Source organism: Delphinus delphis, chromosome 9 (assembly GCF_949987515.2).
Source record: "Delphinus delphis chromosome 9, mDelDel1.2, whole genome shotgun sequence".
Taxonomy (NCBI): domain Eukaryota; kingdom Metazoa; phylum Chordata; class Mammalia; order Artiodactyla; family Delphinidae; genus Delphinus; species Delphinus delphis.
Window position 1 is genome coordinate 83163314 of NC_082691.1, and position 22603 is coordinate 83185916.

General features: G+C 44.8%; 1 protein-coding gene and 1 pseudogene across 1 annotated transcript in view; one reads left to right on the plus strand and one right to left on the minus strand.

The window, feature by feature from the left end:
- Positions 1-7895: 7895 nt before the first annotated feature.
- LOC132430535 (mth938 domain-containing protein pseudogene) lies at positions 7896-21692 on the minus strand (annotated as a pseudogene).
- Positions 21499-22603, plus strand: part of SND1 (staphylococcal nuclease and tudor domain containing 1) — a 417946-nt gene continuing 416841 nt past the window's right edge. The window contains exon 1 of the mRNA XM_060020832.1: positions 21499-21768. Coding sequence (XP_059876815.1) covers positions 21691-21768 — 78 coding nt within the window. The 5' untranslated portion in view covers positions 21499-21690. The remainder of the gene's footprint in view (positions 21769-22603) is intronic.

Below are 22603 nucleotides of genomic sequence, written 5' to 3' on the forward strand. Positions count from 1 at the left end.
CTGCAATTCGTTTTAGGATTCCCTAACCTCTAGGTAGTTTTTTAAAATTTGTATACGTTAAGTTTCATTCTCTGTGCTGTAAAGTTCTATAAGTTTTGATAAATGCATAAGGTTGTGTATCCACAAGTACAGTATTACACAGAGTAATTTCACCGCCTTAAGAGGTCTGTAGTGCCTCACCTATTCAACCCCACTCCCTGCCTGCAAGCCCCTGGCAACCACTGATCTTTTTACCATCACTATAGTTTTGCCTTTTCCAGAACGTTATGTAACGGAATCATACGACAGGTAGCCTTTTCAGACTGGCTTTTTTCACTTAGTAATTTGCACTTAAGATTCCTTCATGTCTTTTCACGGCTTGATAGTTCATTTCTTTTTAGCGCTGAGTAACATTCCACTGTATGGATGAACCACAGTTTATTTATGCATTCACTTACGGTGGACACAAGTTTTCAACTCCTTTGGGTAAATAGCAAGGAGTACACTTGCTGAATCACATGGTAAGGGTATGTTTAATTTTGTAAAAAAACTACTAAACTGTCTCCCGAAGTGGCTGTACCATTTTGCACACCCATCAGCAATGAATGAGAGTTCCTGTTGCTTCACAAACCCATTAGCATTTGGTGTTGTCAATGTTTTGGATTTTGGCCATTCTAATAGGTGTCTAGTGGGGTATATCATTGTCATCTTAACTTGCATTTCCTTAATGATACAATGTGGATAATCTTGCCATATGCTTATTTGCCATCTGTATATCTTCTTTGGTAAGATGTCCAGTTAAGGGCTTTGATCCATTTTTTCATCAGGTGTTTGTTTTCTTATTGTTAAGTTTTAAGAGTTCTTTGTATATTTTGGATAATATTCCTTTATCAGATATGTTTTTTGCAAATATTTTCTCCCAGTCTGTGGCTTACCTTCTAATTCTATTCACATTGTCTTTCAAAGAGCAGAAGTTTGTTTTGTGTGTGTGTGTGGTACGTGGGCCTCTCACTGTGGTGGTCTCTCCCGTTGTGGAGCACAGTCTCCGGACATGAGCAGAAGTTTTTAATTGTAATAAAGTCCAGCTTATCAATTATTTCTTTCATGGACCGTGTCTTAGGTGTTGTATCTAAAAAGGCGTCACCATACCCATAGACTCTATTTTTTTAGAGCAGTTTTAGGTTCACAGCAAAATTAAGAGGAAGGTACAGAGATTTCCCATCTACCCTCTGTCCCCACACACGCACAGCCTCTCCCATATTCGATATCTCCAGTTTGTTACAATTGACGAACCTAAGGTGTAAATTCTGTAGATGTTCTTTATGAAGCCGAGGAAGTTCCCCTCTATTCCCGGTCTGATGAGAGTTGTATCATGAGTGGGTATTGGATTTTGTTCGATGCCTTTTCTCCATCAATTGATATGATTTTGTTTTCTTCTTTAGCCTGTTGATGTGATGGATTGCATTCATTGATTTTGAAATGCTGAACCAGCTTTGCATACCTGGAGTAAATTCACTTGATCATGATGTGTGATTCTTTTTAGACATTGCTGGGTACAATTTACTAATATTTTGCTGAGGATTTTTTTTCATCTATGTTCATGAAACATACTGGTGTTCGGTTTTCCTTTCTTATGATGTCTTTAACACTTTTGATATTAGGGTAATTAATATTGGTCTCATAAAATGAGTTAGGAAGTGTTCTCTCAGAGATCCAGCTTTGAGACTGAGGACAGGGTTTATCATGCACGTGTACAGAACACTCACTCTAAGTATCACACTATAATTGTTGTTACTACTGTTACTAATACTATTATGTGCCAACAGGTGACGCCGTGATCTATTGACTGAGTTCACCCGTTCCAGCCTAGGACCTTCCCAGCCCCACCCTTGCTGCCTTAATTCTGCACTCCTGTCATTTCACTCTCTCTGCTCTTCAGTTTACCCTCTTGATCCCTGGGCTCATTAAGCCTACTATATGAAATTCCTTCTCTGACCTAGAGCCACCTTATCTGGAGATAGTGGGGTGGCTATCCTTCTGCTGCCTTTGAAATATCCACAAACTTCTGCACTTTTGAAAGGGAAGGGGAGGAGGAACATGAGTCATTGATGATCCCAGGTCTTTGCCTCTATGCTTTTTGAAGGTTGTGGGATCTTGGTCTTGGTCTCACTATAGAGTGAGAGGGGACTGAACTGTTTTAATGTGATCTAGTCATCACTGAAACTATGTCTGTAATAGGTCCTACCTAGGAAAGCTCAGTGCTCCAGCTTGGGTAACTTTCCGCTGCTTAGCAAGACCCAAAGGCAATGGGGAAGAGAGCTCCCTCCCCAAGGATAAGGATCTTACCTCGGTCCCAGGAATCCAGAGCTCGTCATCTTTACTGTGTCCACAAAGGCCCCCAAAGCAACATCTGCTCAGCCCAACAGAAGTCACTCTACTACCCAGAGGACAAGCTGTGTAAAGACAGGTAATTATAAATCAAGTCTCATTACTGTCTCTGGCTTGGCACCATCAAGCACAGTAACCAGGCTTTGAATGGTCCGCGTCCCAGGTTTCATCATCAGCCCAGCTGGCATCCCTTTCACCACCAACCCTCAGCTTACCTAATTTCTCTTTACTGTAGTCCTCAGGTCCACTTCTTGTTCGCTCTTACGCTCTCAAATGTCCCCTACGTGAAATCAATTATTTTAACCTTCCTTAGACGGCTCCACATTTCTCTCTCTCTCTCTCTTTCTCTCTCTGTCTCTGTTTCTCTTTTGTGGAAGAAAGTGCAGCAGCAGTGATGTTTCATGGAAGCTTCTGTTTACTCTCTGATTCTCTTTTCTTCTCCCACTATTCAACATTTAGATGGTTCACCAAAGCCCTCACTTTCTCCACCCACTATGCCGGTTTCTCTTGTCTCTTGGTACTTTGAGTTCTTTCTCTTAGTTTTCTTTCTGTTTCTCATAATATATAATAGTAATTATCCCAGTCAAGCTGTATTTGGAGAGACGCTGGGTAGAGCTGCTTGACCTCAGCCACGGGGGATCAGCTACTTGGGAGTCTGCCTGGGAGAGCCAGGTGGCCCTGCAGGGTCTGCACGTGGGCTCCCCCTGCAGCCTGCCCAGTGCTCTGCATTTCGTAGGGACCCTGAGTTTGATAGTAATTGTTCATAACCCAGGCTTCCTTCATCACCTCTCCCCTGAGAGTCCGAGCACTGTGATTGGCAGGGGAGTCAGCATCAGGTCAGAAGGGGGAAAAGAGATGCAGACTTGGGAAAGACTTGGCACCTGCCAGCGCTCTGAAACACCAGTTCTCCTTTAAATCCCGTATCGTCCAATAGCCGCTCTCCACACCATGAGTCTGACTTCCTCCAGGGATGGAATTGAAAACACATGCTCTGGAACCCAACAGAGTAAAATCCTTTGGGTGTTATTAGCCTTGTTAAGGAAGCTGGGTTTGAGAATAGAATTCTCTTTTTTCAGGAGAAAAGAAGGAATTTATTTTAAACCAACCAGTAAAAATATCAGTCAAACTATCTAACGTAATTGCCCAAAGATACCAATCTTAGTAACTCAGAAAAAAATGATTCTGGTGGATCAGTAATAAAGAATGCTGATTTTACCTCTGGTATTTTCTTTTCTTTTTACATTGTGGGAAAATATACACCACATAAAGCTTACCATTCTAGCCATTTTTAAGTGTAAAGTTCAGTGGCATCAAGTACATTCACAGTGTTGTATATCCATCCTTACTATCCATTTCCAGAATTTTTCATCATCGCAAATTCTGTACCCATTAAACAATAACTCCCCTTTCCGCACTCCCCCTAACACTTGGACCTTTATGCTACTTTCTGTCTCTATTAATTTGCCTAGTCTAGGTACCACATGAGTGGGATCATGTAATATTTGTTCTTTCGTGTCTGGCTTATTTCACTTAGAATGATGTCTTTGAAAAGGAAGTTCTTATGCATGCTTCCCTTCTCTTTATCACCCTGATCTCAAAAAATTAAAGCTCTTTTTGAAACTATTGGTGGAACCTTGAGTAAGAACGGAGCTGTCAGTCTATGAGCCCTGGGCAATAATGGAGATGTCAGTCTATGAAGATGAAGGGTAGAAGCAAAGCAAGTCTGTAAAGAGCAGACTCCCCTGGAGTTCCAAGTTCACTTATCTTGAGTACTGGGAGAGCCCCAGTTGAGAGTGAAGACAAGGCAAGGGAATTTCATCAGCCAGTCCACGGAGATACCAAGCAATTGAAATAGGAAAACGACAGCTTGTCTCTCTCTTCCAGATGCTGGGGTTTCTCTGTACTGGAGGGTGAATCCCCTGAGCTCTGGTCTGCTTGGAAAGGCGACAAGAAGGTAGGGTCAAAATAGAGTAGTTAAAATGCCCAAGTGGGACTTCCCTGGTGGCTCAGTGGTTAAGAATCCGCCTGCCAGTGCAGGGGACATGGGTTTGATCCCTGGTCCAGGAAGATCCCACATGCTGCGGAGCAACTAAGCCCGTGCACCACAACTACTGACCCTGCGCTCTAGAGCCCAGGAGCCACAACTACTGAGCCCGCATGCCGCAACTACTGAATCCCGTGCGCCTAGAACCCGTGCTCCGCAGCAAGAGAAGCCACCGCAGTGAGAAGCCTGCGCACCGCAACAAGCAGTAGCCCCCACTTGCCGCAACTAGAGAAAGCCCGCGTGCAACAACCAAGACCCATCGCAGCCAAAACTAAACTAATTAATTAATTTAATTTAATTAAAAAAAAAACATAAAATGCCTCCTAGCTTCTACATTCTTCCTCTCCTAACTCACTCCCATCTTTTAAAAATGTATGGAGTAGGAGATGAAAGGGGAAAGTTTGAAGTAGAAGGAAGTAGTATGTGGGAAAGAAATGAGAAAGAAGACATAGGAAATCGAGCCTCTTGACTGCGTGGCATCTTCTGTCCTGCTCCATCAAGAGAGGGTGGGAGGACACCCCTGGCACGTGTGTGGAGGGGAGCACATTGCTTGGAAAAAATGAGATTTAGGCCAAATGGCCACTTATTTGCTGTGGGACCTCATCTTTCTAATGAATAAACTAACCCTAGTTTACCTGCTTCTTTTTGTCATAGGGAGATGTATTAATTCACTACAGCTGCTGTAACAAAATACTACAAACCGGGTGGGCTTAAACAATAGACATTTATTGTCTCACAGCTCTGGAGGCAGAAGTCTGACATCAAAGTGTCAGCAGGGCCATGCTCCCTCTGGAGGCTCTAGGGAAGGATCTGTTCCAGGTCTTTCTCCTAGCTTCTGGTAGTTCATTGGCTTATGGCTCCAATGTTCACATGACGTTCTTCCTGTGTGTGTGTGTGTGTGTGTGTGTGTGTGTCTGTGTGTGTGTGTGTGTGTGTCTGTGTGTGTGTGTGTGTGTGTGTGTGTGTGTGTGTGTTTTCAAAAAAGGCATTCTTTTCATGAGGACACTAGTCATTGAATTAGGGGCCCACCTTACTCTAGTATGACCTCTGATTTTAATTGATTACATCTACAATGACCCCATCTCCAAATATAGTCACATTATAAGGTACTGGGGGTGAGAACGTCATCATATGAATTTTTCAGGGACACAATTCAACCCATAACAGGAATGATCCCCTTGTTTTAATTAGCACCTTTCCTATGGTAACCTCTCAGCACTGAGATTTGGAGAGAGAGAATCATGCCCCTCCAAGACATATCCCAAGAAGGGAGCATCTTCTGCTCTATCCTGTCCTGTCTGGTCCCAAAACTGAGTTCTTACCCTTGGTAGGGACTGCAGAGCAAATGCCCAGCAAGACAATAATCCTCCTGGCTCTCACCAAGGTGCCATTTCTCCTCATACTCTCACCACAAGTTCTTGTTTGTGGACCACTCCTAAGGACCACCATCACTGTGTGCTGATTGTCATGTTCTTGTCAATGTTTTTAGATTTCCTTTTAGGTTTATCCTGTCTCTCCCTGGAAATTCTAGGCCCTAAGGTAAGGAGCTGATCAGGAGCTGTCCACGGTCCATTGATAAACAAGCCCTGAAGTTATCTGGCTGCTTCCTGCAAACAACTTGACCATCCTATGACATCCAGAATATGTGAGCTGGGTGGAGAAGGAGGTGAGGGCCAACTACTGGGCCTAGCCTGCCAATAAGGCCTCCACTGGGCAGCCAGAGGGCAGTGTTTGGCTACCTAGAACCTGGGAGGGAGGAATCCCTATGAGGGGGCAAAGGCCCTGGAAATGGGGGTGGGGCTGGGACCAGCACGGACTATTAAAGCAAATCCCCTCTTTAATGATCATTTTCAGGACTTCCAAACCTTCTCAGATATATTCAGCTCTGTCTTAACCCTAGGAGCTTAGAGGAGACTCCCTCTAATAGCTACTTTGTAGGAACAGAAATTTTCTTGGGAGACAAAGGACAGTCGAGTTGGATAAAAGAGAAAAAAATTACCCAAGGTGCTAGATAACAGTTTCTGTAGGAGGAACACAGAAAATTGTCACAGTGGCTTGAAACAATGACTCATCTAGCCCAGCATTTTGTTTCTAGGACTGAAAAAACAAGAATCATTTGATGGGGAAAATAAAAGCTGGGTGGGCAGAAGACCTTGTGAGATAAGGAAAAAATGGGTAGATAAGGTGAATGTTATTAAATGTTACTGAAAGGATGTCTTTGACAACGACCTCAGCCTTTGTATGAGGTGGGACGGCCTCTAAAGAGGCTTCCCAAACCATGCCTCACGGATAGATGGACAGAAGGACCAAGAGCTTGAACTTAGGAGTCACACAGACCTGGGTTGGAATCCTGTCCCCCTGAGTCTCCGTTTTATTTCCTTTACAGTGGAAACAACGTTTCTCCCATGGGGGATTATTATAGCAATTTCATGAGATCATATGATAGTATATACAAAATATCTAGTACCATGCCTGGCCCGTTGTAGAGATTGAGCAAAAGGTAGTGTTTATAATTTACTTAAGCACCAATAGAAGGCAAAATGGGGCTTCTTAGTTACCCAAATGATGAACACATGGCTATGCAGGCATACTGAAGCGATGTGCAATAAAACCAGGCTGAGGAAAAAAATAATAATATTAATAAATAAATAAAGACAGACTAAGCAAAAACTCAAATGAGAAAGAGACTTCGGCTGCTTTTCTGGGCTGTTGGTTTATGATCACATGGGGCGCACGCCTATTCATTCTTTCTCACCCAGATGAATTCTGGCCTGGAGGCTAGAAAGGTATAACTGTCAATCGTGCTGTCACCTAAGAGAAGCAATGTGCTGTCTTTCCAGGGTGCACTCTGTGTATGTTGGGCAATAGACAGGGCTGGTGGGACCCAGTCCTGCAGAGCAGCTGCATCACTATCACCTGAATAAGTGATTAGAGCTGAACTTCTTGGCTCTCCCCTAGCGTTATACAACCAGTACCCACTGTGGGGTATGTACAAACCCTCAGAAATGCCCTCCCTAAGGAGGCTAGGGGTGCCAGGGCCTCTGTGAGGCTGCCTTGTTGGGGAAAACTTCATGAGTACCACCTACTTCCTAACCAGTTTACAACCCTTTTCTGTAAGCATTTACTATGCTCCCACCATGTTCTGACTCCTTTTTGCTCCTTTGCATTTCCTGGCCCTAAAGTGTTTTTATACTGATATGAGAGGGAGGTTGAAAGTCTTAAGGAAAATAATGCATGGGGTGGAATTTTTGTATTAAGGGTGGGTTGGGTTTTTTTGTTTTGTTTTGTTTTGTTTTTTCATTGCTTAGTGATTTATTCTCTCTCTCTCTCTCTCTCTCTCTCTCTCTCTTTTTTGGCCGTGCCCCATGGCCTGTGGGATCTTAGTTCCCCAACCAGGGATTGAACCCAGGCCACTGCAGTGAAAGTGTCGAGTCCTTATCACTGGACTGCCAGGGAATTCCTGATTTATCCTCTTAAGTTTCCATCAGCAGGTGGAATGGAAGACCCCTCCCACCCTGGCACCTTGGGTAACCAAGGCATTATCCTCCTTCACTGCCTGCTCTGCCTGGAGGGCCCGCACATCAGTGCCTTCTTTCCCAAGGTACTCCAGAGTTGATGGGGTACCTTCAAGGCCTCACTCATCCCTCAGCCAATCGCAAGGGTCTGCACACCCGTCTCCACAATTTCCTTCACATCGGCAGGCTGCACACCAGGAGAATACTCAGTTCTGTCTCTCTCCGATTTCCAGCCCAACTTCCCCCTGGCTGCACTTTGCAGCCCTTATAGATTTTAGTAGAGTCTTGTATTTTCATTTGCCCCCATGAGAGGGAAGCAATTTCAGAGGAAGATATAAGGAACTTAACTGAACTCCAACGCCCTCTGTCCACGGAGCTGCGATCCCAAATGGCTCTGTGCTTTATCTCTCACCTTGGTGTGTTCAGGGCCTCTTGGCTAGGCCAAGGGTGTTTAATTATAATGGGTTTATTTTTAGTTTTGGGGAAGAGACAAATTCATTTAGGAATGTGGATGAGTCAGAAGCAAGAAGGAAGGTGGGTGGGACAAAGAGAATAAACAAGGAGAAGGGAAATGAATGCTTAGTGGAATCTGTATAGCAGTAAACATTAGGGTAACTGGACAGACCTTCCCATTTGTCTGTCATGGCTAGGAAGAACTTGGTCTCACATCTTAGAGAAGAGCAGGTTGGAAATCTAACTGCCTTGCAATTCCATGGGTAGTAACTCCCAGGAAGAGAAGCCATCCTAATCCTTCCAGGGAAATTCAAACACCAAGCTCGAAAGGTCTAAAGTCACAGTTAAAATGCACTGACATCCTCATGTTTGCCCCTAAATCTGGGAATCCAGAGTTCAGGAGAGACGTTCCTCTTAATGACCTGGTCCTGGCCACAGGGGCCAGATGGGAGTGGGGACACTATGCTTGTTTGGCAGCACAGTGAGAAAGGGGGAGAACCATGGCTTCAAGCACTTGGTTTGGAGGTGAGGTGTGTAATGGGGAGCACAGAGCAAGTGGGGTACTCCTCTGTAGAGCTTGGTCCCAAATGAGTTGGTGGGATTAGACTGCTTGAAGAATAAAGTGTTTTACTCTTCTAGGGCCTCAGGATTTTGACTTTATCATTTGGTTTGCAATGAAGAACTTTATAAGTTCTGGGAGCAGGAGAATGTTCCAGGGTTAGATCCTCTCATTTTGGATCAGGATAACATTGAAATGACTACAATCCCAAAAGATGACTTGAGGGCAGACAAACGAAATGATGTCACAGTACCTCCAGGAATTGTTGCTATTAATGTGAAAGGCAAAATAATAAAGCTCCTAGAAGATAATAGAGGAGAATACCTTTATAACCAAATACCAGTTATACATATTTAAAAATGCTTAGCCTCATTAGAAATCAGGGAAATGCAAATTAAGGCCATAAAGAGAATACTACTGCCCCTCTACCAAAATGTTTGGAATTAAAAAAGACTGATAAGGACCTCCTTCGTGGCGCAGTGGTTAAGAATCTGCCTGACAATGCAGGGGACAGGGGTTCGAGCCCTGGTTCGGGAAGATCCCACATGCTGCAGAGCAACTAAGCCAGTGTGCCACAGCTACTGAGCCTGTGCTCTAGAGCCCACGAGCCACAACTACTGAGCCCATGCGCCACAACTACTGAAGCCCGCGTGCCTAGAGCCTGTGCTCCGCAACAAGAGAAGCCACTGCCATGAGAAACCCACACACAGCAATGAAGAGGAGCCCCCGCTCCCCCACTTGCTGCAACTAGAGAAAGCTCCCACGCAGCAACTTAGATCCAACGCAGCCAAATAAATGAATGATAAATTTAAAAAAAAAGACTGATAATATCAAATGCTGGTGAGGATATGGAATAATTAGAACTCTCGTGTACTGCTGGAGACAGTCTGAATTGGCACACCCACTTTGAAAAAAGTTTGGCATTATCTACCAAAGTTAAAGATATTCATAACCTATGACCCTTATATATTCCCCAAAGAAACGCATGTTCGTGGTTTTATGCGCTAAGTTTGAAATGCATAATATATATATATTTTATAGCAATAGTGCCAGGAACAGGATTGTATCCAGTTTTTAGCTACTATAAATAAACATTCGTGAACATGCGTTTCTTATTTTGTTATGCTTGTGGATTCTGTGGGTCAGAAGTTCAGAAAAGGCCTGGAGGGGATTGCTTGCCTCAGCTCTGCAATGTCTGTGACTTCTGTGGGGAGACTCAAAGACTGTGGCTCAGTGGTGAGGGGCTGAAATCATCTAAAGCCTTCTTCCTCATACAGCTGTACCACCAGAGAATCCCCAAAATAGCACAGAAGATGCAAATATATGCATGCTTCTGGATTTTTTTTTTTAGCTGCGCCACATGGCTTGCAGGATCTCAGTTTCCCGACCAGGGATTGAACCCCGGCTACGGTAGTGAAAGCCCAGAATCTTAACCACTAGGCCACCAGGGAACAGAATATGTGCATATATTTTGGCTGCGGGCTTGTGGGATCTCAGTTCCCCGACCAGGGATTGAACCCAGGCCACGGCAGTGAGAGCCCAGATTCCTAACCACTAGGCAACCACTGGCTGTTGATGCCAGCTGTTGGCCAGGAACTCAGCTGGAGCAGTTGGCCAGCACACCTGAATGCAGCCTCTCCATGGGGTAGCTTGGACTTTCACCCAGCTTGGTGGCAAGTGCAAGCATCCCCAAAGAACAAGGTGGAAGTGCAAGGCATACTTTATGAAGTGACTTAGAAGTCACCTCTGCGGCACTCTGTTGGTTAAGGCAGAGCAAAGGCCTTCAAGGGGAGGGGACATAGACGCCACCTTTTAATGCGAGGAATGTTGAGATCACTTTATAAAAACAGCATGTGTGTTGAGAGATATTTCTGTGGCCATCTTTGGAAAACACAATCTGCCACAAGCCAACTATCCATCAACAGGAGAATGGACAAACCTAGCGTGGTATAGTCATTATTATGGAATACTATACAGCAATGAAGATGACAAACAACAGCTATATGTAATAATGTGGATGAATTTCACGAACATAATGCTGAGCAAAAGAAACCACATGAAGGAATACATATTGTTTAATTTCAGTTATAAATTTTAAAAAACACAAGCAAAATTATAGTGTTTTAAGATACAGGCTTAGGAAGAGCAGCAATTAAAAGGGCAGTTTCTGGGAATGCTGGCCATTCATCTTCTTGACTTAGGTGGTAATTACATTAGTGTTCACTTTGTGATAAATCATTAAGGTGTACATTTTTGTTTGGAGCACTTTCTTGTGTCTTATATTTCACAAGAAAAAGGGTAAGAAATTAATCTTCTGGCACTGAAAACTAAGTTTATTTGAAAAAGAATTCACTCTGAACTTTAGAAATGATACCCAGCAAACCAACAGAACATTAAACTCTGTCTCCATCTCTAAAAATTCTGTTGGGTTCTTTTTAAGTTATACATATCTTCTTACCTTGTTAAAATCAACATGCAAAACTATTTCGTGTCATGGTTTTTACCTTGCACTATAAAGATATGTCATTTTTTAAAGCTACCTAGTATTTCATTGTTTACATATCATAAATTTTCTTAGCTTTTTTCATATCTTTGGGGCTATGTGTAACTTCAAATTCTCTAGATCATCATTATCACTCACCTTATTAAGAACTCCCTAGATCCTAGGCACTGTAAATAGAACTTTTCATTCATCATCTCACAGCAACCTAATGAGACAGGCACGACTTTTATTCCCATTTTTACTGCCGAGGAAACTGAGAATTAGGTTATGTAACTTGTAAGTTTCACAAAGTATAGGTTCCACAAACAATTCATACCTCGGCAAACACATTATAGAGCACTTCCTCTCAACCCCTTTGACTTAATACTTGCTTTGGACTCCTCCCACTCTGCCCCAGGTGGACATTTTTTCCCTTGAGATTTCCAAAAGTGGAATTGCCAGGTCAAAAGTCGGAAACAATTTTAGAATATTCCAGATTGTTCTCTATACACCCTGAACCAAAGTACACCGATATCAGGAGGGTTTAATAAAGGGTCAGGATCATGTCAAGTTTATGGATTCAAATTTTAGAGTCTCTCTGTATGACTATGGTATGGGCTAGGGAATACCTAAATATTATTCTCTATACTTGACCTATTTAGAATATCTTAGAGGGTCTTGTTTTCCCTTTCTTAACTGTTTTGGTTGACTATCTGTACCTGGGAGGAAATAATTAGGTATTTCCCCTTAGCGGTTTTTTTTTTTTTTTTTTTTTGGCTGCCCTGCGTGGCTTGAAGGATCTTAGTTCCCCGACCAGGGATTGAACCCAGGCCCTCGGCAGTGACAGTGCCGAGCCCTAACCACTGGACCACAGAAAATTCCCAAGAAATATGTATTGTGACCCCCTTTTTTAGAGCAGATTTTTTTCTTTATAATGATTCTTCTTTTCTACCACAGAACCTTTCACTGGGTTACTATCCAATAGTATTCCTTTAAGTTTTCTGTGACCTTTTAATAAGAAAAAGCCACATTTCTTCATCTCACAAAACTCTACTGCAAACATTGCCATCATATTACTCATTGCTCTTTAGATAAACAGTCATGTAATGACAACCTTCTAGAATTCAATGTCAAGGGAAAAGTTTGTTTTTTCCCATAAAATAATATACTTCCTTTGATCACACAGTGATAATTATATAACCTAATGTGTCTTTTTTATTTTTGCCTTGGTTGCAAGTACCTCTAATCTAAATTTAAAGTTCAGCCATCATAATGATCCCATCCTGAGTTTCCGATATTAAAACGTAAGCTTCCCCCAAAATAAATTAGTTAATTTAAAAAATAAAATGTAAGCTTCCAGGAGGCAGAGATGTTTCCATCTTTTTCCTGTTGCAGGCACAGAACTCCAGGCAGAGGGAAATAGCTCAAAAGCTTTATACATATTGGGAAGGAGACTCTTTTTTTTTGTTTTTTGGCCATGCCACCCTGTTTGTGGGATCTCAGTTCCCCAACCAGGGATTGAACCTGGGCCACGGCAGTGAAAGCACTGAATCCTAACCACTAGAGCATGAGGGAACTCCAGAGACTTTATGTATATATGGAATATAAAAAAAAAAAAAGTGGTTCTAATGAATCTAGGGGCAGGACAGGAATAAAGACACAGACGTAGAGAATGGACTTGAGGACACGGGGAGGGGGAAGAGTAAGCTGGGACGAAGTGAGAGAGTGGCATGGACATACATACACTACCAAATGCAAAATAGGTAGCTAGTGGGAAGCAGCTGCATAGCAGAGGGAGATCAGCTCTGTGCTCTGTGACCACCTAGAGGGGTGGGATAGGGAGGGTGAGAGGGAGACGCAAGAGGGAGGAGATATGGGGATATATGTATATGTATAGCTGATTCACTTTGTTATACAGCAGAAACTAACACATCATTGTAAAGCAATTATACTCCAATAAAGATGTTAAAAAAATAAAAATAAAAACCAACATAGGGCTTCCCTGGTGGCACAGTGGTTAAGAATCTGCCTGCCAATGCAAGGGACATGGGTTTGAGCCCTGGCCAGGGAAGATCCCACACACTGCAGAGCAACTAAGCCCATGCGCCACAACTACTGAGCCTGAGCTCTAGAGCCCGCGAGCCACAACTACTGAGCCCACGTGCCACAACTGCATGCCTAGAGCCCGTGCTCCACAACAAGAGAAGCCACGACAATGAGAAGCCTGTGCACCAGAACGAAGAGTAGCCCCTGCTCACCGCAACTAGAGAAAGCCCGCATGAAGCAACGAAGACCCAACGCAGCCAAAAATAAATAAATAAATTAATTAATTTAAAAAAAACCAACATAGAAGATTCTGGTATCAGATATGACAGCAAGATTTAAGTTTGATCACCTGGCGATTAAATACATCAGTCACTAGCCTCAGATGGCTACTTAAACTTAATTTAAGTTAATTTAAATTAAATAACATTAAAAATTCAGTTCCTCAGTTGCACTAGCCACATTTCAAGTACTCATTGACCACATGTGGCTATTGCCTACTATGTTGGACAGAGCATATATAGAATGTTTTCATTGCTGCAGAAAGTTGTTTTGGACAGGGTTGATCTAGACAACTTGGGTTTATGATGCTTTTCTTTTATTATTTTTAAAAATATTATTTATTTATTTATTTACTTTGGCTGTGCCGGGTCTTAGTTGCGGCACGTGGGATCTTCGTTGTGGCATGCATGCCAGATCTAGTTCCCCGACCAGGGATTGAACCCAGGCCCCCTGCATTGGGAGGACAGAGTCTTACCAACTGGACTACCAGGGAAGTCCCATATGAGACTTTTCTTTTAGATAAGCATAGTACAGTAAAACGTTGTATTAACTCAGACTGTCACAGCAAGATACCAGACAGGATGACTCGAGAAACAGAAACCTATTTTCTCACAGTTCTAGAGGCTAGAAGTCCAAGATCAAGGTGCCAGGGTTGATTTCGGGCGAGACCTCACAACCACCGTCTTGCTGTGTCTTCACATGGCGTTTCCTCTGTACACCTGCAGGCGGGGAGGGCGTGGGGAGGGAGAGACGGAGAGAGAGCTGGTTCCTCTTCCTATTCTTATAAGGGCACCAATCCTATTGGATTAGGAAACCACTCTTTTAACCTTAATTACCTCCATAAAGGCCCTATCTCCAAATACAGTCACATTGGGGCTTTGGGCTTCAACTTATGAATTTTGGGGAACACAGTTCAGTCTGTAACAAAGTTTAGAAAGAAGGAGAAGGAAGAAGAGGAGGTGAAGGAGGAGGAAGAGGAAGTCAGAGCCGGAAGGCGAGGGCCTCCTGTGCTATGCTAAGCAGTTGAAACTGTCTGAAGCAGAAGGGGAGCCACTATAATGGTAAGGAGGGAGTCTGTGTGATTGAAATGTGCATCTCAGAAAGAACAGCAAATTGACAGTAAGGAGGGTGGGTTGAAGTTGGAGAGGGGCTTGGAAGAATGGAAGTAGGGGGCTTCCCTGGTGGCGCAGTGGTTGAGAGTCCGTCTGCCCATGCAGGGGACACGGGTTCGTGCCCCGGTCTGGGAAGATCCCACATGCAGCGGAGCGGCTGGGCCTGTGAGCCATGGCCGCTGAGCCTGTGAGTCCAGAGCCTGTCCTCCGCAATGGGAGAGGTCACAGCAGTGAGAGGCCCGCGTACCGCACAAAAAACAAAACAAAACAAAAAGAATGGAAGCAGGTAGTTAGTCTAGTGCTGAATTTCCTCCCGTTTACTCAAAGGAAGCTCACTGGAGAGTTGAAAACTCTTTCATTGAAGCCTCTGGATTCTACAGGTGCAGATCGAGGTTGAGGGGGCATGTCTGGCCACCCTAGAAGCAGGGTAGTTAAATGGTTGAGAACAGACTATGGTCAGAAATTTCTGCGTTCACATCTTGACTCCATCCCTTATTACCAATTGACTTACAGTTGGTTGCTCACCTTTTCAAAGCATTAATGTCCTCCATTGTGGAAAGAGACTGATTATTTCATAGCATTGTTCTAAGGATTAAATTATGTAATGTAGGGAAAAGCATTCTGCATAGAGTCTGTTTAGTATTTAGTGCTCAATATACTTTGGCCATTATTACTACTGGGGATATATTTCCTAGATTTACTCTCAAAGGAGTACAGAAAATAGGGTGTTTGTTTGTTTGTTTAAATGAATCTTGTCCATCTCTAGATTGTTTGTGTGTGGGGGGCGGTATGTGTTCATGTTCTCCACACACAGGAGTCACCTCTAAGGTTTTCTAAGTCTCCTTCCACTACTAATGGCAGAGTGAACATGAGTTTTAGAGTCACAAGAACTAGTGTCAAATCCCTTCTCTACTAATCCTCTAGCCGTGTGACCTTCAACAAACATCCTACTTGAATCTATAGTTCCTTACAGGTGAAATGAATATGATAATACTTTTCTGTCATTCATTTATTTTGTTGTATTTTATTTGGCTGTGCCGAACAGCCTGCAGGATCCTAGTTCGCCGACCAGGGATCAAAGTCTGTGCTGTCTGCAGTGGAAGCGTGGAGTCTTAACCATTGGACCACCAGGGAAGTCCCTGTCATTCACTTATTCACCGATATATACTGAGCAGCTCTCTGTGCCAGGCATGGCCTCAGAATTCCACCGTAAGGAAATTAGACACAGTCTGATGACATTTTCAAAGGGAAAGAGACAATGATACTATAATCTCATAAGTGCTCTAACAGACCAAGAGTAGGAGAAAAAACAAAACAATCCTACCCTGAGGAAAGGCATTCTTCCCAATGCCTTCCAGGGGAGACATTCTGATTTCTAAGTGGGGAATTGAAGGATGGGGAAACAGGGGAAGTGAGTCAGGGCAGGGAAGAGGAAAGAGGGATGGAAAGCGTGCTCCAGGCAGACAGAAAAGTAGGCACAAAGCCCTGGAGGCCAAGGAGCGTGGTCTTGAATGGCCAAAACCAAGTTCACTTGGCCTGGGCACACTGTGGAAGGGTAGAGCTGTGAGAGAAGAGCTGGTGTAGAGAAATCACCGGAGGGGCTTAGGGCGTAGAAAGACCTGATCAGATCTGCATTTTAGAAATATCACTTAGGCTGCAGTAGGAAGAATGGGTGGGGTGTAGGTAAAGGAAGCTCCCTGATGTCAGGGCGCTCTATTACAAGCCTAGTGCAGCGACCCGGGTGAAAATATGTCAGGCTTAAGCAACAGGAGATACTTAATAATAATCACAGCAAATTTAACACATATATCCAGGCAGTGTTCTATGCGTTTAGCATATACTAACGCATACAATCCTCAAGACCAGAACAACCCTAGGAGGTAAGTCCTATTATCATCTTTATTTTACAGAGGAGAAATCCATGGAACAGAGATACCACACAGCCTGCTCAAGGTTATATCCTGTTGGGATGTGAACCCAGGTGGTCTTGTTCCGGGTCGGGCTTATGTGCTACACCGCACTGCTGTAGATCTAACAGATTTCCGAGATTGACTAAGAATTAAGGAATGAGGTAGAGAGAGGAGTCACAGACGATCTCCAGATTTCTGGCTTGTAACTGGGTAGCTTTTCATCTCATTATTTGGGCTGAGACACATACTAGGGAAGAGGAGGCTAGGGAGGAAAGATAATGAGCTCCTTGTGAGACATGTTGAATTTGAATTCCCAAGGTGACAGCCATGGGCAGATATCCAGAGTATCATTGTACATATGGGTCTGGAGCGCAAGGGAGTTATTTTAACAGGAGTTATCTATTTGGGAATCATTAGCATGCAGCCATGAGAATGGATTAGACGTCTCGGGAAGAATGTTTTGCACTAGAAAAGAAGATACTTTGAGAAGAACCCAGGGGAACATCAATATTAAGGGGTAGGCAAAGGGAGAGTCATTTGCAATGGAGATAGATGGGAGGAAGATAAGAAACATGGGAAGGAAAGAGACATTTCAAGGAGTACGATGTCAAATGCTATGGAGAGCTCAGCTAAGTGACTGCCCAATGTGAAAAGTGTCCATTGAATGTAGTCACAAGAAGGTCACTCATGAGTGACCTGGGAGAGAACAGTTTCAGTAAGTTGATAAGAGCAATAGTCAGAGTGCAGGGAGCTGAGGACTGAATGCAGGGTGAGGATGCAGAGGCAACAAACACAAAGAATTTCGCCAAGAGGGTTTGCCTATGAAGGGAGGAGAGCTATCTGGAGAGGGATGTGGAGTAAAGATGAATTTAATTAATTTATTTTTACTATGCAAGACATTTGAGAATATTTAAATATTAATGAGAAGAATCCAGGATAAACTGAGAGGCTATGAAACAGGAGAGGGAATTATCTGAGCGCCCTTGAGAAGGTGGAGGGGGTGGATCCACGACATAGATGGAGAGTTTAGCCTAAGCAGTAGGAAGTTTTTTCTTTGTAACAAGGGAGAAAAGGAGAAGAATGAGAACGAAGATAAGTTTTTAGCTTTTGTGGTGGGAAATGGAGGGAGTTCTTTTTTTTTTTTTTAACATCTTTATTGGAATATAATTGCTTTACAATGGTGTGTTAGTTTCTGATGTATAACAAAGTGAATCAGCTATACACATACGTATATCCACATATTCCCTCCCTCTTGCCTCTCCTTCCCACCCTCCCTATCCCACCCCTCTAGGTGGTCACAAAGCACCGAGCTGATGTCCCCATGCGATGCAGCTGCTTCCCTCTAGCTATCTATTTTACATTTGGTGGTGTATATAAGTCCATGCCACTCTCACTTCATCCCAGCCTCCCCGTGCCCTCAAGTCCATTCTCTACGTCTGAGTCTTTATATGGAGGGAGTTCTTGATGGTTTTTATTATCCCTCCGAAGTAGGAGGCTTTGTACTATTGGAGAGTGTGGGGGAGAGTGGAGTCAGGGTTAAGAGGAAAACAGAGAAGGTTTAAAACAGACCCAGGGATTTTTTTAAAATTAATTTTTATTGGAGTATGGTTGCTTTCCAATGTTGTGTTAGCCTCCACTGCACAACAAAATGAATCAGCCATACACATACAGATATCCTCTCCCTTTTGGACTTTCCTTCCATTTAGGTTAACACAGTGCATTACGTATAGCTCCCTTTGTTATAAAGTATGTTCCCATCAGTTGTAAAACAGACCCAGGGATTTTTAGGGCAGGGGAAATACTGTGTGATACTATATTGATGGATATATGTCCATTATACATTTGTCTAAACCCATAGAATGTACAACACCAAGAGTGACCCCTAACGTAAACTATGGACTTTGAGTGATTATGACGTGTCAATATAGGTTCATCAACTGTAACAAACGGACCACGGGATGTTGATAATGAGGGAGGCTATGTCTGTGTGGGGGCAGGGAATATATGGAGAAATCTCTGTACCCTCCTCTCAGTTTTGCTGTGAAACTAAAACTGCTCTAAAAATATAGTCTTAATTAAACAACGACACACCAGACCCAATGGAATTGGAGACCAAAGTGATTGAGGAAACAGAAGAAATTCCAGGCAATGTGTGAGGGCCTGTGAATTGTTAGTGTGGCAATCACCTGCATCTTTGAGTGTTTGCTCTAGCTAAGTGGTAGGTTTGGAGAAGGCAGAGAGATCTAGAGTTGCAGTTTTGACAGTTGAGTCCAGTGGAAGACAAATGGGGATTAGAGATAAGGATACTGGAAGGAGAAGGGCAAAAATAATGGAGTCTAAAGGACCAGGAGAAAGTAGAAAAGAGCTGATATAAAGAGGACAGAGAGGTTCAGGGACTTTGAATTCTACTTAAAGAACAGTGTGTGATAGGTAGCCTCTAAGATGATCCCCAGTGATCCTACCTACTGGTATTCATGCCCCTGTGTAATCTCCTCCCTTTGAGTGTGGGCTGCACCAGTAGAATATAGCAAGTGATGGGATGTTACTTTTTTTTTTTTTTTTTTTGCTGCGTTGGGTCTTTGTTGCGGCCAGTGGAGATTCAAGCGGGGGCTACTCTTCATATCGGTGCAGGGGCTTGTCACTGCGGTGGCTTCTCTTGTTGCGGAGCACGGGCGCTAGGCGTACGGGCTTCAGTAGTTGTGGCGCGTGGGCTTCAGTAGTTGTGGCTCGTGGGCTCTAGAGAGCTGGCTCAGTAGTTGTGGCGCATGGGCTTAGTTCCTCTGCAACACGTGGGATCTTCCCGAACCAGGGCTAGAACCTGTGTCCCCTGCATTGGCAGGTGGATTCTTAACGACTGCACCACCAGGGAAGTCCTGGGATGTTACTTCTGAGATTAGGTTCAAAAAGACTCGTGCTTGCCCTCTCACTCTCTCAGTCACTTGCTCTGATGCAAACCAGTTACCATGCTGTGTGCCCTACGGGGAGACCCACATAGCAGGGAACTGAGGTCCTGAATCCTGCCAATGACTGCCTGAGCGATCTTAAATGCAGATCCTCCCTTAGTCAGATGGGACCTTCAGATGAGACCAAAGCTCCCATTGATTCCAGGCTTGATTCCAGCCTTGTGAAGGAACTTGAAGCTAAGACCTGCCTAGATTCCTGACAAAAACTGTGAGATAATAAATGCTTATTGCTTTAATACTTAAGTTTTGGGGTAAATTGTTATACAGCAACAGATAACTAATACAAGGTATAAGAAGTAACTTAGTGAGAAGGGAGAAAGGACAGCAATTATGATCAGAGAATGGGGTGTTTGAGTTTACAGTTTCAGCTATGGAGCAGTTGTAATGCTTCATCTGTCCTAAAGAGGGTAGCTGAACGGGTGCAGAGGTCAAGTTCACTAAAGATGAGGTCAACGCCAGGGTATTGGATAAGTCAGGCACATAAAGGTTAAAGTCGCTCAGGATCACTGGGTGGAGAAGAGTGTGCACCAGGTGTCAATTTCAATGAATGACAAAGTGGCATTTGGGGCAGAGAAGACAACCCCAGTGAGGAGGAGAGTACTATACTTAGGTGGGATGAGCCACCACAGAGACTTTTTTTTTGTGAAGAGGATGGCAAATTAATGGTATGGAAGGGGCACTAGGCATCTTGGAAGATGCTCACCCCAAAACTTGCCTTTGGGAAAGGTGAAGCGTGGGAGAATAACCTCTTCTCAAAAGAGCTACAGGGGAAACAGTGTCCTCAGCGTAGGACCAAGTTTCAAGATTAAAATTAAATGGCATGAAAGCAAGATCCTTGGCTCCTCATAGTGGGCACTCGACGAATATTAGTTGCCTCTCAACATTCACGTAAACATTTATATGTCTTTGCTCTGCGCCTCCCTACCCCGCCATCACTTTACTCGAAAGAGAGACTAGGGCTAGGTGAAGGGATGGGGTCGGGCGGCTGGGGGAGGCGTGGCTCTTCACCCTGCGTCAACGGAGTGTTAGCAAGGTTCTCAGCAACTTCACTGGCGCACAAGACATCACCCCGTAAGAGAGATTTAGTCTTTCCACCAAAAAACATTAATCGAGTGCCTAACAAGTGCTAGTCACCGAAGACACAAATGCGAGCGAGATACACTCCCGACTACAGGGAGGGCGCGCGGCCACGTTCTGTGTCAAGGCCAACATTGGTAGGTTTCACGGCGTTCAGACGCTTCCAAGTTCTTCCCACACTTTCAGCTGAGGTAAAATGTCGGAAGTCGGTGTGCACCAGTACTGAGATCCCTCTAGGATTCGGCCTCGTTGGCTCGGGGTCCCAGTCAGCTCTCCCCAACCCTGGTGCGCCCTCCTGGAAAACTGGCTTCCACGTGGGCTCCCCAGGGGCCCGCGGGGCTGGGCGTAATGGGCGGGCCCAAGCCGGAGGGCGAGGCTGACCCCGCCCTTGGGGCTCCCATGGCCCACCGCGCCCCGCGGCCAGATGCTGACGTGTCCTTTCCTTTCCACTACACCTCCCGACACTACCTACTACCGCTGCCCCGGAAGTCCCGCCCCAGACTTAGCCCATCACCGCAAATCAGCTCTTTCAGCGCTTCCTGAAGTTCTCCACAGGTTTGGGGAGCAAGGGGCGGGGTTCCGCGAGCAGGGTGTCTATTGGCTTGGAGTCCGGCGGGCTCTGGGCTCTAATTGGCCGGAGAGCAGTGGCGCTCTGGCACGCTTGCGCGGCGAGTAGAACGTGTAGCGGCGGCGGAGATCGCGTCTCTTTCGCTGGCAGTCCTGCTGCTGCTCCTGTGAGCGTCCGGCGTGTCCGTCCCGTCCATCGCCCACAGCCGGTCGCCCGCCTGCTCCTCTCCGCGGCGGCCTCTCACCAACACCGACACCCACACTGACACCTCCAAGCCGGCCTACCGTCTTACTCGCTGGTTTTCCATTGCTACACATGGCCTCCTCCGCGCAGAGCGGCGGCTCCTCCGGGGGACCCGCGGTCCCCACCGTGCAGCGGGGCATCGTCAAGATGGTGAGAGCGGGGACCGGGACACCGATCCCACAGGCCACCACCGTGCGGGAGTCTGGCGCTGGCTCCTTTCCCTCCCGCCAGCCTGCATGGTCTCCCAGATCCTCTTTTCTCTGCCCCTTTCCTCACTTTTCACCCGTTCTCGGAATCCCCTCCCTAGACGCAAGCCGATACGGACTCCCCTGGGTGCCTTGCCTCCTGGACACCGTGGCATTAGGGGGTCACAGTGATTTCCGTGATCGCGGCACTCAGTCTCCTGGCTGTTTACCAGGACAGATAGATTAGTGATTGGTTAAGGGGGATAATTTGTTGGTATCTGTTCTCTGATCCCCCTGTGCTCTGTCCATTTTGGCATATGCTGAGTAGTTTGCAGTTTTTCAAGATCCTGACGTCCGCTCTTCCATGGAACTCTTGGAGTACTTGGTCTTCTTGAAGCTTTTATATTTTCACCGACGCTCAGTTACTTACGCCAAGTTTTCTCGCGCTCTGGCCCTCATTTCCCGTCCTTTCCCCTCCACCTCTTGTGTCAAGTCTGTAGTCCTGAGAGCTCCTCATATTTGTGCTCCCCCTCTTTTTGACTCTTAAGATGTTAGGCCGGTAGGAATCTTAGCGATCATTATTGTTCCCTCACTACAGATGAGACTAGTTTGAAGAGGGCAAGTGACTTGCCTAAGGTCACCTGGTGGTTTGGATTGGTTCCAGGACCAGAGCCCAAGTGTTCTGATTCCCAGTCCACTGCGGTAACACCGTAGATTCTGCCTGATTATATATCCGCTTCCTACATCTTTGAATGGTGAATTTAAACCCTGCAAGTGTCATTAAAAAATATTTACCCCCG